We start from the raw sequence: 17902 nt of genomic DNA, 5'->3' as shown, positions 1-17902 counted from the left end.
AAAATCCTAACACAAAACAGCATTTTTTTTTAGAAGAAACAAAAAGACTGAACAAATTAAGAAAACACATTTATTAACGGAAATAAAGGATTCCAGACAAACAACTGATGCATGACGAATGAAAAGTGCAACTCAAACGCAAAAGGTCGTGTTCTAGATAAACACGAAAAGAAAACGTATTCCTGTTATCCTAAAGTCCTCCACTCCACTCGGATGCTGTCGTCCGTTTGTACTTCCTCCCCGGCGACCCGTCTTGCTTCTCGGGGACACTCAGGAGCCAATTCTTGAGCTTGCGCTCCGCCGGCGTCACCCCGAGACTCTTCCAGGTCCGCGCCCTCAGCGACGGGGGCCTCCGCCGCTGCGGGGTCGCCGAGGCCTCCGGCACCTGCTCGGCCCCCGAGCTGGAGGACTCCACCGCCGCGTCGGCCTGCCGTCGCCTACCGGACTTGGACTCCTCCCGGAGGTTGCCGTAGCTCTTCTGCTTGATGGAGGACAGCAGCTGGGCCCTCCCGCTGCAGTATTCCGCCTCGCTCGGCTTCTCCTCCGCGGCCTCGTCCTGCTGCGAGAAGGTCCTCTGCTGCCACGCGAGGAACTCCGACATGACGTCACGCAGGCGGGCGGAGAAGTCCCGGTTGGTGACGGTGACCTCGCGGCTGACCTCCGGCGTGGCCTCCTTCAGCTTCTCGTACTGGCTCTGGATGTTGGCGGCCTCATCCAGGACGTCCGCGGAGGAGAACTCCAGGACGGCGGTGGTCCTCCCGAGGAACCCGGCGCACACGGGCTGCGTTTCTTTCTTCTTCTTCTGCTTGTTGAAGGACAGGAAGTGGGGCATGGCGGCGTAGTGGATGGCTTTGGCCGCGACGAGTTTGTGGAAAACGTAAACGACGTCTTGGTGGCCAGAGTCCGCGGAGTCCCGGAGGAACTTCTGGACCACGGCCCAGTCCCTCAGCGCGAGCCTGATCTTCACGCGCGGACTGGCGAGCTGCGCGTGGTACAAGGCGAACAACAGATACAAGCCGCCCACCCGAATCTGGTAGCTGTACGGCGGCAGAATGAACTGCGCGGCGGTGGCGAGCGCCACCCTGCAGAATCGCTTCATTTCCGACACGCTCGGCATGCCCCTGAACACGTCCGAGAAGGCCATCTCGCGCCAGATGGCGGAGAAGTCCTCGAACCGGACGGATTCGGTCTGCTGGAAGCGGGCCAGGAGTTCCTCCACGTCTTCCGTCAGGGGACCGAAGAAGAAGTCGGAGTAAATGGGCAGCGCGCGAGGCATCGCGACCCCCGAAAAAAACCGCCTGGGTCGACGGTGAAGTTCAAGAGACAGGTGAGGCTAAGGTGTGACCTCACTTAGAAGCGAGTGAGGGGTGCATTCAGGTAGCGTTGGAATAATTGGAAAAAATACGTCCCAACTGAGTTAGTTAGTTATGGGATACTGGCTAATTAGCTACTGTAACTCATCTTAAATCAAAGTTAAACAGAATGTGTGTTACAGAAACCTGGCGACCTCCTACCGCCGGCCCGCGATCTGGGTCCGGAACCAGACACCGATGTCTTTGGACCGAAAACCGATAGATGGAGAGTGATTATATTGTCACACAGCTTTTCTGGCCGGCTCTTGTTCAACGGACCAGGAAACACACCGACCAATCACACGCGTTGTAGTCATCTCACGTGATCCTACTCGACCAATCGTATACTATTCGAGCCGTTGGTTCAATTAGTGAAGTCTGGTTCTGCCACACAGCTGCTGCCACTTGTTGCCTCTTCAGGAGTTAAAACCCTCCGACTCCGGTGTTAAAGCGGTACAATAAACCTATTTATGATTAATTAACCTTATGCGAAAAATACAAGCAAATAACCAATTAAAATAAATAAAAAAGTGTCTCCTATCCAGCACTGACTTGTCTGTACAAAGTGCTTTATCAATAGTTTACTCATCTCTTTTAATATAATCTGCCAAAGATAGTGGGGAACTCATATTATACAGATTTAGGAAAAAAGAGCTGAAGATAATCAGAAATCCATTGTTTTGTCTCATAGCATCACTCGTTCATATTAAGCACCACTGAATTAGACATTAACAAACATTGCTGTGACGGTTTATCGTAGTGTATTTATAGCTTGCATATTCTCCAGACACTAGCCTGTCAGTGTTTAACTTAAACTGCTTTAGTCTGTAAACACGTTATATTTAACAGGTTATTGCGATCAATAAATATTATAAATCAACCTACTGAATGACCACTAGGGGTCTCTTCGCCCAAATGAAAAAAATTGTTTTAAGTTTTAAAAAGTGGGTGAAATTTAATTCCAACAAAAATACAAATAACTATTTAACGCAGCCTCTACCTATCGAAACGCAGTTAAATATCGTATGAACCACAGGGGTCACGAGTCATTGTGAAGGGTTTTATTAAGACTTAACAAAAGCAGACGCCGGTTGGGCCTAAAACATGCATTGGACAGAATTTAATTCAAGAATTTGAATTAAATCTTGAATTTAGAGCAACACACGGACTCAAAAATAAATATTCAACATTGCAGCTGATTGAAAGCAAAAGGGACAATTTTAAAGGAAACAAGAGTACGATATTTAATACTCAGATCCAAGAAATATTAAAGACCCAACATTTTACTTTGCAGAAGTTTGTTTTTCCAATTTTAAAATAATCAAGAAAGATAAAATACAGAGATGACTTAATGTTGTGTTGCCAAGATGAAAATCTAAAGTCCCACACATTTTTCTTGATGTCAAGGACAGACGTGATTTTAATGTAATTTAAACTTCACTGATTGGAGCCGACCTATCATGACATCAGCACCAGGTTACAGTAGAGAAAGCCTTTTCTCAATTCATCTGACCTTTTTAATGAAGAAAAAAATAATAAGTATCTGCAGTTCATTTATTTTATTGTATTTCACTGACTCGAGAAGGTCAAAAATTAAAAAAACAAACTTAAGAAACCGTCTGCTTTTGCAGAGCAACAAAAAGTGACTTTCGTCGGATCCGTCCTTTGATTGACCGTCTCCGGTTCTTTTAACGCCTCGAGTTACGCACGTAAAGAGGGGAGCTTTTGGTTTAACGTGTATAAACGAGTAGCCAGGATAAAAGTTCAATTTACCTAGAAACATAAAAATAGAGAACCGCTCATGATTTCTTGGCGAGACGTCGGCCGATTCCCGGGGCGCCTCCCCCTTTTCCTTTCGACTACCAGCCTCCTTTGCCTCCCTTCTTCTTCTTCTGTGGTACCTTCTTGCGCGTGGCTCCCGAGGCCGTGGGTTTCTGCTGTCGCGGGGGCACCACGGTGGTGGCGGGGCCCGTGGAGGATCCGGACCCCGGTCGGGGGGAGGTAGGGGGACTGCTGGCCGTCTTACTGGCGTCCCTGGAACGGAGGACGAAGGAGGAATTGTGATTACAAATAAGTTCTACTAAAAGTTCTGATGGAGGTTTCTTTTGGCGTGTGGACTCACAGCTCGGCCGTGGCGCCCGACGTCGCCCCCTGCGTGCCTTTCCCTATCTGGTCCTTCTTCTTCCCCTTCTTCTTGCCTCTGTAGTGGGAGCGCTCCTTCATGGGCATCCACCGCTCAGGGTCAGGGGTCGCGCTGAGGTCGCAGTTCTTTGGCCGCTTGCCTAAAATAAAAAATATTTATAAAAAAAAAGAAAGAATATTAACAACGTCAAGAGGATTACACAACGAGAGGTCTATGGTCAATCACTGTATAGCTCGGATAAAATGAGTTATAATATTTAATTAAATATAATATATATACACACACACACTTAATTAAATATATACATTTAAATATATATAAATAATTAAATACATATATACATTTAAATGAATATTTACATTTAATTAATTAAATTTATATATATATTAAATAAATAAATTCCCAGAGGTCAACACAGTGTAATGGATGAACTCCCAAAAGCAATGTAGCACAAATACACATTATATTTAACAATTATTGTTTTCAGTCAGTTTAAAATCTTCACATTTCCAAACCGCACCTGAAGAAACTTCTACATCAAATCTCCTTAAAATACTCTTGTCATCAATATTACAGTCATATCTTATGTAAAGAAATTGTCATTATTTAGGAGGAGTCTTCAAATAAGTATTTCTGCCTCTTCTGCAATGTGATTATGCAGCCGTTTTTTTATTCTGCAAAATAAACTAAACTAAGACAACTTTATGTAATTCTCAGCAGCTAGACAATAACATACTGAAAGCTTTAGCTGGTTCCAGGGAAAAAACGTGATTAAATTCAAGTCATCTGTGACACAAACATGTGGGTAGCGGCGTACCTTTCTTCTTCTTCTTCTTCTTCTTCTTGATCTCTCCCGGCTGGCTGTAAAAGTAAAACGCAGCCGTGTGACCTTAAAGTGTGAGAAACATCGGGCGGCGAACAGGGAGAGAGCGACGGGCGTTTACATTTGTTCTTTGGGAGGGTTTTCTCCCGTGACCTTGGCAGCCTTCTTCCTGACGTAGGTGGCGCCGATGGAGTTCTCCAGCTCGTCCACGTCCACGTTTAAGGCCATCGTGTCTGCAGACGGGAGGTGTTTGCTGAGGCTGGAGAGGAACGCTTAGGACACAACGGGGACACACGGCACAGGGAACCCTTTACAACCTTGCTTTTAATTAATTCCACCTTTTTCTAACCATTTATTTTACATTTAGTACATATTATAAGGGTTTTTTACCACTATAAACATATTGTATTACTTGGATTGTCACATTTTGTAACTTTTATTCTGGGGATTTTTTTATATTTTCCATTTGTAGGCCTTGTGGTTTTTTATACCTGTTAAAAAGTTGCTATATAAATAAATCTTATTATTATTTTCAATTTCTTAAGTCTTCAGGTTCTCGCATTACTATTAGGTCTGCAGCATAAAAAATTCATTAAAGAAATGATAATCTGAGGTGGGATGACATATGATGGAGCTCTAATACTGTGTTATTATCTAAATAATCATATTGGTTATTAAAGTAGATGGTGTGGCTTTCCAGGGCTGACAGAAGCAGTTTATGATTTTATCTATAAAAATGTGAAAAACAGGAACTCGTTCGGGATGTTTCCCCCAAATTCATTCTATACCTCATTTAATCTCAACATTAATCCAAAAGTATTTCACCATAGAAAATCCTCACATCAGAAAATTCTAGGTGTTTTTGTTTGAGCGATGCCTCGATTGACCTTTGACCAAAACAGTCAACAAAATGTTTTTTTATATTTTTCGCTCCCGTCTCTCAAACGGTCGTCAGATGGAAAGGATACGATTTGGCTTTGTCCGTGTCCACCAGGGAATACGCCGAGATGAGCTGTGCCAGCGTGTGGATGTCCTTCGTGTTTTGCCTGTTTGGGGAAAAATGAGACAAATTAATCTCCGTTGACGTGAAAGGAGCAACGCGGATACACGACAGGTTCTGGTGCATGTATCGCACCCAGGATAACATGAACACATCCAAACTATTGAATAAACTCTTTGCCTTCACATCGAGTTTAAATTGTCATTTTATATATTTCTTTCTGCTCTGACGCCGCTTAAAAGAACTCTACAAACACGCCGGCCGTGCAGTGAGCTCTGATGCTCCGCACGTGTCCTCCGGGGCTGGAACTCACTTCCACAGCTGCTCCAGATCACTAATTGCTTCTTTTTTCCGTCCGTACTTCAGCTTGAAGTTGGCGGCTTCTCGTACGAGCGCCAGGTGCACAGCAGATCCGGGCTGAGAGAGAGAGAGAACAGGCCGCCGATTACACGCGAGACCGGCTCACGTGTTCGTCCCGTCGGTTCTGGTCACTGGACACAAACCTGCTCAGACTGGTAGTGATCGATGGCCTGTTTGAAGACCTCGATGGCGCTGTCGATGTCTTCTTCGTGGGAGTACATCGTCACCAGAGCTGAGATCTGAGGAGGCGACGGCGACGTTTAGATGTCGGGCGACGCAAGAAAAATGTAGAACAAAAAAGGTCCAAACGGACTCACCATCCCCGATTTGTGCTTGAACTCTTCAATGGACCTCAGAACATCACACGCTTTCCTTACGTGACCTGAGGGCCAAAATAAAGTCTTAGAACACGCTGAATCATCATAAAACTCATCACAAAGTGAATTTATGACATCAAGTCTGAACGTTGTTGAATTCTTCTTAAAAACCGAATTCACTTTCCCGTTCAACGATAAAACGCACTTTAATTTGACAAAGATGTGTTTGTTAAAACCAAGCTGGAACATTTTCTACGCCTGAACACACCAAAGCATAACCAATGTAAATAAACGTGCCGTCACCTTGTATTAAATAGAGTTGAGCCATCGTCAGTTTGATGCCAGACGCACTCTCTGGATGCTGCTCGGAGAATTGCTGGAAAACAGAAAGACGGCCGGTAAAAACATGAACTTAAAATGCATATAGAACAGAATTAAATAATTTAATAAAATCCTGCTCACGGTACTAAACAACCTTTATTATTGTGGCTATGGATGCACGCGTCTTACATTTAGTATGTGACTGTAAAGCCTTTTACTGGGTGTCAAAAAGTGTGAAGAGCTGCTTATGTTTTATAGAATGAAAGGGGGAAGTCGGTGGAAAAGAAAAGGAGGATTTGGTTGTTTTTGTAAAGGGCAAGCGGCCATGTTGGGCGTACCTGCAGCAGCTCGGTGGCGCGGCTGTGCTGCTTCTCCCTGCACAGCTGAGCCACCTGGATGAGGACCGGCCGCGGGTGACCCGGATTCTGAGACTGGAGACTGGACGCCAGTTTCCTGCACTGGTCCGCCTGCGGACGCCAACGCAATCCAGATGAGTAATGAAACCGTAAAAAAAAGGTTTCGAAAAAAAATCCTCCCCGGCTTCATATCCTCTTGATCCGGGTCCCGGTGGGGATGACGCTACCTGGTTGGTGTACATGGCCAGGAGGGCTTTGTTGAAGTCGATGGCCTGCAGCTGCTTCCTCGCCAGCTTGTACTCGACGCCTTCGGCGTTTGTCAGTTTCACCTTCTTCTTGGAGTCGAACACGTTTTGGTCCTGTGGAAGAAGCGGCGAGACGCGGTTCAGCATGTTGGTGTCGGAGGTTTATTGCTCTGATGATGAAGTATTTTCCGTCGTTAAGATCTTGACGCACACAGAAACACACTCACCTTATTGATTGTGATGATATTGTTGGCGGTCACAGCGAGCAGCCCCACATCCGACGGCCTGCAAATTAAGAGCATACGACGTTTAAAAAAACCTCATGTGTGCCTCAATCAATAAGAAACTAGAACGGGCACTCGGTAGAGCGCATACCTTCGCATATCACAAGATTGGGCATTGAGTTATGAACATTTTGGCATTAGCTGCATGCCAATTGGATAGAAATTGACTGTGCTATGGTAAAAAGAAGATGTTGACCTTTTCATGACCTTGACCTTTGACCCGATTGATCCCAAAATCTAATCAAATGGTCCCCGGATAATAACCGATCATCCCACCAAATTCCATGCGATTCAGTTCAATACTTTTTGAGTTAGGCGAATAACACTCATACAAATAAATAAATAAATAAATACACGGCGATCAAAACATAACCTTCCGCATTTTCAATGCGAAGGTAATGATGTAGCTTGAGTGTGTCAGGGTGATGCAGTAGCAGGGGGGGGGGGGGGGGGGCATTATATAGCTTCTCATCGGGTTGTGCAATATGTGTAAAGTGTGTTGGGAAGCGCTGCTGTTCATCACTCCTACGGAGGAAGCTATAATGAAAAGACCCTATGTTGCGTCTCATATCACGCGATGTACATCGTGTATATTATGTAATATCTATTTTACATCTGCTTTGTTTACACATACAAGTACAAGGAGTGTATGGACTTCGGTTCTGGCATAAAGTTTCATCGCGTCGCAAATAAAAACAACAACAACATCCTTGTTTCAACTCCCGTCGCCTGCTTTTGGGAGCTCGTGAAGAAAAGGCGAACATCTCACTCACTTGAGCTTGATGACCTGGTTGTAGAGCTGCAGCGCCTCGTCCGTCCGACCCTGGAGCTGCATGACGTACGCCATCTGAGAGTGAATGACGGCGAGCTCAGACTCGATGTCCTCCTCCGTCACGTCCTGGAAAAAAGGGACAAAGCGTCAATGACGGAGCAAGTTGAAACGTCCAGCGTGGACGTCGACTACCGCGGTGACATTTAAACTCAATTATCGATTTCAAAATCCCAATCTTTGTTCCGATAATTGTGTTCAGTAATATTTAACTACAAACCGTTACTTTCCAGATAAAAATATAAATAAAATTACCGACAAGATTAATGCCTTCCGTAATCGTTTGTGCCTTTTCCTCATCCATAAATTATAAGACAGCTAAGACTTTCATTATTCTGCACATGATGATCTTTCATAAAAATACCACAAAGAGCACCACATCATCTCTGAAGCATCTACTTCCGTCTCACGGATGAAAATGTAAAAAATTGAAAATCTCTTTTCCTTGATGAGACTTCACGAATGTTTTCGGGGGAAATGAAAGCAACACTCACAGAATCATCTGCCAATGAGACTCTGCAAAGCTCTGTGGAAGAAAAAAAAAAAACACGTTTTACGTCAAATGGAAGAACGGAGAACACAGGAAGCGGGTAGAACCGAGTGAGACTGACCCTCCGCTTGCCGTAGTTTATTGAAGGACTCCGTGAGCTGTCCCTGGCCAATCAGAGCGCAGGCGGCGTTGTAGCACAGCTCATACGTGGACTCGGGAAGACCGAGATCTTCCTGCAGAGAGAAAATATATAACACGTCAAAAATCAAATAACACAGTAAGTTGCCCGGCGACACATCCAGTAAAGACTTAGAGCATTGTCTGAGCTCTTCTTCTCTGCTATTCATTCAAGTAGAACATTTGAAGAAGTAGCTGATTTTCAGCTTTCCAGTTTTTTATGCTCTGCATTCAAGAATTGTCTTTATTTTATATTAATTTTCTGATTTATTTTATATTAATTTAGGATAGGAATATATAAGCATTTTTTGCTTCTACCTATGTCTTTTCAGTCTATTATAGAATAATATTGTATTGACTGAATAAAATAAAATACACAAAAAATAATAAATACACAAGATGCTTTGTGTACATGAGGGTTAAAACTTTACATTTTCAGTTTTAAGACTGAGGGTGTGAAGAAGCCCGACATGTAGGTATTGCATCGGAGCTTACCAATGGCGCTTCCTCCCACTGACTCATCGACGCCACCACAGCAGCGAGGTTGGTCTTCCTCTCCTCCTCGTACTCATCCTGGGAGTTCCTGATCAGATCCGTGTACACCGACTTGCAGTCGTCGTAGCGCTCCAGTCTGTACAACTAGACGACGAGGAGAGACGCTTTACGTGAAGTAGTCTTTACCGTAAGCATCAAAAGTTTGTCGTTAAAAAAAAGGTTTTATAGACGCGTTGTGGGCTTTTACGAGATGCGCCACTTAAAGAGGAACGCAGTTTTCTTTCCCCCCAAAAGTGAACGGTCTACAAACCGAGAGCATCCAGTAATGATACTCTTTTTTCTCTCCAAACGCGTCAGCAGCCTCACCACTTGACCGTAGAGCTCCTTCAGCTTGTCCGTTTGCTCGGGAGCAGCCTCGATGGTCTTCAGGGCGCTTTCCACTCGGTTCAGCCGGTACTCGCTGTACGCCTTCTCAAACACAACGTCACTGAGAGGGGGAAGGGGAATACACGTTAATCCCACTGCAAGTATCCTACTAAAGTTATACGTGCAAAGTGTCGACAAATGTTGTATTCAGTTACAGCATTTTATTTACGTTTTGATACCTGCAGCAAAGACATGACTGATTATATATTAAAAACAGGGCAGCAACTACTGATTAATTCAAGTGTCCATCGTTTCTTTGACTTAAACATATCAGATAGAGCTTCCGCACTGATGGTCCTCACGTATTGGAACAGCCTTTTCTGCTACTTGGGGCGAGTGTGGGTCAGTGTCTCTCTTTCAATCAGGGGGTTCAATTCCCGCCCTAGTCGATGCGTTCTTTAACCCTCCTGTTACCTCTTTGGGGTCAATTTGACCCCATATTTAATGAGTTTTCCTAATTTATTGGGGACAATTGGAAACACCTAAAATGCACATGATGTTTTCAATGTCCCGTACGCAACTTATACATTTGTAAATTTGACCCCAGGCTGTTTTTCACTGTGTAAAAGAAATATCAACTTTTTTATTAATTTAAAGGGCTATTTAGGTAGTCAACAAACAAACAAAGTGACACTCAAACTTGGGAAACAATATAAATTCTAATAATTTTCTGGAGGTTTTAATTGCTGGGGTCAAATTGACCTCAAGGGTAAAATATGTTAGTAAATTTGAAGGCAACAGGAGGGTCAAGTCTCTTGAGGAATACACTTAAACCTGAATTGATCCCCACGGTGGATAAAAGCGTCTGCTAAATGACATGTAATGCCGATTGGAGGTCAAACTCGAGCCGAGAATGCATCGACTACTTATTTAACACCATTTAATCCTCACGCAAAGCACTACGAGCTGATTTTCTTGTGCAATGTGCTCTACCAGCATAGCTGAACAACAGACCAGTCAAACATGTCAAATCTCTTAAAACCAACATTTGAAAAGCTGCAACACAAAGAATGTTTCGCATGCTGAAGCATTTGAATAATTGATTATCTGGTTAATCGGATAGTCGTTCCCAACATTAGGAATACACATTCACCACTCATATGAGCACACTACCGTGTAGTAACTAGTTCGTTACCTGCCGAGCACTTTGGAGTGCGTGTTCATGAAGTTCAGCGCCTCTTTGAAGCTGCCGGTCTGAACGAGGCAAACCGTCTTACAGTGAAGAGCCGTCACGTCGTCCCTGTTCTCGTGGAGAACTGCGACAACAAAGAACACACACACACACACACACACACACACACACACACACACACACACACACACACACACACACACACACACACACACACACACACACACACACACACACACACACACACACACACAGCGCAGATGAAAAAGGGGAAAAGGGGGGGACACACCGAAAGCTGAAGAAGCGGTCACTGTAGGAGCGTAACGGTTGTTGGTGACAGCTGACTGGAAAGCTTGCTGGACACCCACCACGGTGAGCTAGCTCAGCGGCTAGGGACACGTCACTAACCGGGCGAGAAAAGACACGTTTCTGTGGGGTAAATTACTACTTTATCACAGGCCGCGTCTCCTGTTTCCGGGTTGGGAGTCAACGACGACGGGCGTGACAAACTTACTTTTATTCACGGCTTTCAGGGCTCTCGTAAAGTCTCCATTCTGCTCGCAACGGTTCACTTCGGTCCACAGCAAAGCCACCGAGACCCCTCCGCTCGCCATCTTGGCTGGAATGGGCTCACGGGGTCGGCGGAAGTAGAAAAGAGGAACACATCCGGGTCAGATGTTATAATAATAATAATATATGTTTTCATTTTTAAAATAACATAACAATACACACCCCGAAGATTAGTGAAGAACCACGGCGTTTTGTATTTGATAATTAAACTTTCCGTTAGATTTTTTGAAATAGACGTTGGTTTCTCACTATTCGGTGAAATGATGCCTTCACAGACGACTTATAACGTTTGGTTTCCGCAGAGCCATCGTTAGTCTGTGCTGCTGCATCAGTAAGCGGTCCTCCATACTTATACTGAACCCCAGTAACTTACTGTGGAAGTTATACTTAAACAGAAAGGAAAAGCAACAATAAATAAATAGTGGTGGTTCTATTTGACACATGACTACTTTAATATTAAGGCTACTTAACTATCTCAACTTTAGCTAGGTAAGCTTTAACATAAAAACGTGGATAGTTTATAAAATATATATTTTTATAAATGACGAAACAGTATGTATAAGTAGTACATATTCATATTTAAACATATAAACAAATGAAAATCGGATGTGTTTGTGTGTGACAAACGGATTTGTTTGTGTGTGTCTTAGAAATCCCATATTTCCGGTAGCACCGGAAGGCAGCACGACAGCCGGGGTTGTAGGTTCGGTTGAACGGACTGTTGTCGTTCGTCGGGGCCGCGTGTGGAGCTTTTGTATCCAGGAGAAATGGCTGGGATTAAAGGTAAGAACGCCTCTCAATAACCCCCCGGCGCAGCTCATATAACCCCAAATGCTTCTGGAGATGATGCGCGGGCTAACGGGGGCGCGAGGACGCCGCAGGGCCAGCACCAGTCATGTTAGCGTTAGCTTCACAGCCTTCCTTCTCGAGGCAACACAATGATGGGCGTTATAACAATAGAATAGACGCTTCGGTCACGTGACCCTTCAATGCGAGGCTCCAATTACCGCCCCCCTTTTTTTGTCGCAGTAATAACTTAGTAGTTACCGGTATAATGCGATGCTAGCTGCATTATATCAGCTGATTCATCACATGGGCGGCTACGGGGGTTTGAAGAGAAAAGCTTTATTGACATTGTCCTCTTGTCCCCTCTTCTTCCAGCTCTCATCAGCCTGTCCTTCGGAGGGGCCATCGGCCTCATGTTCCTCATGCTGGGATGTGCTCTCCCTGTGTACAAGTAAGTACCATCACACACACACACACACACACACACACACACACACACACACACACACACACACACACACACACACACACACACACACACACACACACACACACACACACACGGTGTGTTTTCAGGTGCACCCCGGGTGATCCCATCGTGGGTTTACAGTGGGTGTGTATGCAGGGGACAGATTAACCTGCTTGCCTGAGACGGAGACGTTTCTCCTCCTTTTGTGAGCAATAAAGTTACGTTTCAGTCCGATTGTTTACTTTTCTTTTCCTCAGCATCTCGCGCTGAGATGTTCTCCCAGCGGCCCGTGGGTTTGTGTGTTTGTGGGCTTGTGTGTTTGTGGGTTTGTGTGTTTGTGGGTTTGTGGGTTTGTGTGTTTGTGGGTTTGTGGGTTTGTGGGTTTGTGGGTTTGTCGCGTGGTGATTTTGTGGGATGGTGATTTGAACTAGATTCCTGCCCCTCTGGTCATTTTCAGAGCAGTGATTTGCAGAAACAAGTTGATTTAAAGACGAACGCGTCAGAAGATTCAATATTTAAGATTTATATTATAAATGTTTCATCCTGTAAATATGAAACCTGTTTGACTGTGAGAGCTTCATGCAGAAGCCTCACAGCACGACGTGGGGTCATACATATGAACTCTCTCTCCTTCCCTCCCTTTCTCTCGCTCTCTCTCTCCTTCCCTCCCTTTCTCTCTCTCTCTCTCTCTCCTTCCCTCCCTTTCTCTCTACCTCTCTCTCCCTCACTGTCTCCTTCTCTCTCTCCCTCCCCCCTCTCTCTCCTTCCCTCCCTTTCTCTCGCTCTCTCTCTCCCTCTCTCTCCCCCTCTCTCCTTCCCTCCCTTTCTCTCGCTCTCTCTCTCTCTCCCCCCCTCTCTCTCTCCTTCCCTCCCTTTCTCTCGCTCTCTCTCCCTCCCCCTCTCTCTCCTTCCCTCCCTTTCTCTCGCTCTCTCTCCCTCTCCCTCTCTCTCTCCCCCCTCCTCTCTCTCTCCTTCCCTCCCTTTCTCTCGCTCTCTCTCCCTCTCTCTGTCTCCCCCCCCTCTCCCTCTCCCCCGCTCTCCCTCTCTCTGTCTCTCTCTCCCACTCCCCTCTCTCTCCCTCACTGTCTCCCTCTCTTTCTCTCCCTCTCTCCCTCTCTCTCCCCCTCTCCCTCTCTCTGTCTCCCCCCCCTCTCCCTCTCCCCGCCTCCCTCTCTGTCTCTCTCTCCCCCTCTCTCCCTCACTGTCTCCCTCTCTTTCTCTCCTTCTCTCCCCCCCTCTCTCCCTCCCTCCCTCTCCCTCACTGTGTCCTTGTCTCTCTCTCTCTCCACCTCCCCCCTCCCTCCCTCCCTCCCTCCCTCCCTCCCTGCAGCACGTACTGGCCCCTGTTCCTCCTCTTCTTCTTCATCCTCTCTCCGGTCCCGTACTGCATCTCTCGGCGAGTGGTGGACGACTCGGACTCGGCCAGCAACGCCTGCAAGGAGCTCGCCATCTTCCTCACGACGGGCATCGTCATCTCGGCGTTCGGTTTGCCCGTCGTCTTCGCCAGAGCCAACGTCGTGAGTCACGTTTCTTCAAAACAACAACAACAACAACAACTAGTGGACACGCAAAAAAAAAACGCAAACTCTCCCATTACTAAAAACATTAAAATCCAAATCTTAATCTGTTATTTTACTTTTCGCTTGTTGACTTGAGGAAAATGAAGGATTTGGGAAAAAATATCTAATTGGGAATTTTTTTTCGAGATTTAATTATTGAAAAAACTAAATGTTAAAATGACGATATTAAAAAAACATTAAAATGACGATATTTAATTTACGATATTAAAATAACGATAATAAAATGATGATATTTAAATGAAAACATTAAAATGACAATAATAAAATGACAATATAAAAAAAACAATAAAATTACGATAATAAAAAAACATTAAAACGACGATATTTAAATGATGATATCAAAACAACGATATTTTCGGGAATCTGCTAAATTCGATGTGTCTGCCGAACCACAACTTTTATTTTGAAATGGCATTTTGACACATTTCACTTTCCAAATACCGAGTCTCCTGCAGTTTGGAAATGGGCTTCGTAATTATCGTAGTTATCGGAATATAATTGCATTTTTTTTGCAGCCCTGAAAATAATCGAACACACGCGCACACACACACACACACACACACACACACACACACACACACACACACTTTTAAACGCTCTCCTCGTGTTCTGTTCCAACCAAACATCCCAGGTTTTTCTTCTTCAAAATAAAGGTTTAAAATGTGACTGTAAAACAAGCATATGAAGTAAAAGGATAAAAACAAACAATTTATTTATACTACTACTACTAATAATAATAATGAATTATAATTAATAATAAATAATAACACATAATAAATAATAATAATAAATAATAATTAATAATAATAATATAAGATATTTATATAATATTATAAAGCACCTTTAAAACAGAGTTTACAAAGTGCTCTACAGAGAATCGAGACAAAACAAACGCAGTGGTAAAATAAAAACTACTAGTGAGAAGTCTTATCCTCTGAACTGTGGAGTTTCTGCGAGCCGCTGGCAGTCGTGTGCGGCGCCGTTTGCTAACCTGCGTTATTGCCGGCGGTCCACAGATCGCCTGGGGGGCGTGCGCGCTCGTGCTCACGGGGAACGTCGTGATCTTCAGCACCATCCTCGGCTTCTTCATGGTCTTCGGCTCCAATGACGACTTCAGTTGGCAGCAGTGGTGAAGCGGAGGTTGTTTTTATTAGCGTCGTTGTTATTATTATTACTTCGGTATTACTGTTTGGTTCTCGTTGTTATTTATATATGATGACCGCCCATCTATTGACTCACCAAACCAGTGCAATACTTTCTTTTTATTTCTTTTTTTTGTGCATTTTATTGAACTGACACTCGTGGGACGGTGAATGCTGACTTCCTGCTGGATTTGTGCTCGTTTTAGTTTCTGTGTTTTCTTTTTTCTTAATGTTCTCTATCTGTGTGTGAGCTGAAACCACGTGACCGAGGAGGACCGGCTCGCCTCTATCTATTCCACTCTCTGGAAGAAGTGAGATGCTGGCTGTGCTTTTCCCTTTAAGTGGCGAGTTGAGTGTAAATCAGAAGAAAACTGACACAGGCACAGATTTTATGATCCATAATTAGCCGAAATTTTTTTCTTGTTGTTTCTATTCAGCCCGATCGGATTGAAAAGCTGTTTTATTTGACTTCTTCTCCAAAGTAAAAGGTGAAAGTGAAGCTGATGTTCAACGTATGGCTGTTCGTCAGTTGTTCTTCACGTCTGTTTGGAAATATGTGTCACTTCAATTATTTTTTAAGTTAGCCCCCCCCCCTTTTTTTTTGCAACCCGTAAAAAATAAAAGTCCCCGGAGCCGAGGGATTCGTTTCCTCTGAACTTGAATAGCATGAAAAGCTTCTCCCTCTGTATATTTCAGTAGCCGCCGGCTAACGTAGGATTAGCTCGAGGACGGCGGCCTCGTGAGAATCCGCTACTTCTAACCCGAGGCTCCCCCCCCCCCCCCCCCTAAGCTTCTTTTTACATGCGACTCCTTCAAAATAAAAGACTCTGTCGCCCGTGTGCTTCGCTGTTCCCCCGTTTCCCGTTTCCAGAAAGCAAAACTCCACTTCACATCCTCCTCACGCGGCTCATGTGATGATAGAAAAAAAATCCATGTTATTTGTTTTGAGGTGTTTGTGTGTGAAGGAGGCGTGTCCACTGGTTCGTGTCATGATGTCGGCAGCTTACCGCCTCCTGCTGCCCAGGTGCATTGTGGGAGCTCAAGCGCTGATCATTTCCTTTATGGTCCATTATGTTGAGGTGGGGGTTGTTATTGCGTGTGTGTGTGTGTGTGTGGTTCAGTTTGCTCTCTGGAAGATAAAAAAAAACACAATTAGATTTTTAATGAGTTCTAATTCTGATAATATTTGCGTCATGTGGCTCTGCTGCGGGGTTGACATGCACGGCAGATTCCAACATTTTCCACTTTTAAAATAAAGTAAAATTGTCAAGAAGAGTTTTAAAAATAAAATCAGTCTTTATGCTAAGCTAAGTGCTACATGTGAAGCCAGGGCATGAGGACATGTCCAGGAGAACTCTCCAGGTTTCCTTCATAACAAATATATGGTGTGAAATACACAGTGGAAATAGCGACACACACACACACACACACACACACACACACACACACACACATTGGCGTTAAATCCTTTTATATCTCTTTGAACTTGACTTGTTACGCAACTCCTCCAGAGACCTCGGTGAAGCACCACAGCGGCGCGAGCTCTTTAAATGTGTTTTTATTTTTCACGTTTAACTTGTATTTTAACTTTCTGAGTACTATTGAACAAACTACTGACCTGATGCATCTTGTTACGTAACGCCGCGCGAAGCTCCGATTGGTCGAAACCTTTAAACTCCCCGATGTGACGGGATGAGTTTCTTCTTCTTCTCGTGTTTTCCTGTTTTTAAAGAGAAATGTTTCGCTTTGCTTCCCCTGCAAATGTCGGGAGGATGTTGTTATTTATTTATTTTTCACAATCGAGACGCTTCGTGTCAAAATGTCCTCCCGTCGTTTTTTCTATCGACGACCTTTTCTGTTAGAGGCAGAAGTCAGCATGGTGGGTTTATTTTCTTTTGTTTTCTTTTTTAATAAACGCCATTTTTGAACATCCTCTCCTTTTTCTTTGAATGTCTAATGCCGAGCGGGAGGAAGTCCATCTAGACATGTACACTGAGGATTTATATTCATCTTATATCATCCATAAAGTGTGTAAAAAGTATATACATATTGATCAAATAGTTTAATATACACTATAATATAGCCAAAATAGATGTATTCATTTGTCTATAACTCCACATGTGGACTGGAGGCTGCTATAGAAACATAACCATCAAATATGAAAAGTCATCATTTATTCAGCACTATATATTGAAATATAATAAATCTAATAGATTAACTTTTTACAAGAAATCTCCTGTATTAGTCGTGTTAAAGACCGTAAACCAGGACGCGGCGATCCTAGAGACTGATTAAAGGAAATACCTTGTATTATAAGATAAGATCAAATAAAATAATCCTTTATTAGTCCGGTCGTGCGGACATTTACAGGAAGTAAACTGCACACAAGTGAATAAAACAGTCTATGATAAGTGAATAATATCTCCAATAATATATATATATATATACAGAATAAATATGGCTATATAAAATATACATATAAAGCATACGTTAAACAACAATATCACCTTTTTTTTTTAAAGGTGGGGAACTAATGAACTCATTAAAATGTAAATCCTTGAAGTATAAATCTTCTTCCCTGAGAGGAGACTGAAGGGAGGAGGAG

General features: G+C 43.9%; 3 protein-coding genes across 3 annotated transcripts; 1 reads left to right on the top strand and 2 right to left on the bottom strand.

Annotated features, from left to right (window-relative positions):
- Window positions 1-190: 190 nt before the first annotated feature.
- LOC130209333 (snRNA-activating protein complex subunit 1-like) lies at window positions 191-1276 on the bottom strand. The gene has a single exon (XM_056438896.1). It carries the CDS (start codon window positions 1274-1276, stop codon window positions 191-193), a length of 1086 nt encoding a protein of 361 aa, XP_056294871.1.
- Window positions 1277-2398: 1122 nt separating this feature from the next.
- Window positions 2399-11385, bottom strand: srp72 (signal recognition particle 72). The gene is made up of 19 exons (XM_056440257.1): window positions 11265-11385; window positions 10754-10874; window positions 9559-9679; window positions 9193-9336; window positions 8642-8753; window positions 8525-8556; window positions 7975-8099; window positions 7145-7202; window positions 6900-7031; window positions 6655-6783; window positions 6299-6371; window positions 5996-6060; window positions 5822-5917; window positions 5632-5735; window positions 5287-5364; window positions 4440-4577; window positions 4313-4356; window positions 3475-3634; window positions 2399-3386 (listed from the first exon to the last, which is right to left on the bottom strand). Exons 1-19 carry the CDS (start codon window positions 11362-11364, stop codon window positions 3212-3214), a joined length of 2007 nt encoding a protein of 668 aa, XP_056296232.1. The 5' UTR covers window positions 11365-11385; the 3' UTR covers window positions 2399-3211.
- A 476-nt stretch (window positions 11386-11861) lies between these two features.
- On the top strand, window positions 11862-17230 carry leprotl1 (leptin receptor overlapping transcript like 1). The gene is made up of 4 exons (XM_056440262.1): window positions 11862-12103; window positions 12482-12557; window positions 13906-14092; window positions 15172-17230. The coding sequence occupies exons 1-4, from the start codon at window positions 12088-12090 to the stop codon at window positions 15286-15288; spliced, it is 396 nt and encodes a 131-aa protein (XP_056296237.1). The 5' UTR covers window positions 11862-12087; the 3' UTR covers window positions 15289-17230.
- The last annotated feature ends 672 nt before the right edge of the window (window positions 17231-17902 follow it).

This window comes from Pseudoliparis swirei, chromosome 19, assembly GCF_029220125.1.
Source record: "Pseudoliparis swirei isolate HS2019 ecotype Mariana Trench chromosome 19, NWPU_hadal_v1, whole genome shotgun sequence".
NCBI classification, from domain to species: Eukaryota; Metazoa; Chordata; class Actinopteri; order Perciformes; family Liparidae; genus Pseudoliparis; species Pseudoliparis swirei.
Note: the sequence above shows the minus strand (reverse complement) of the source record. Positions and strands in the feature narration are given on the sequence as shown.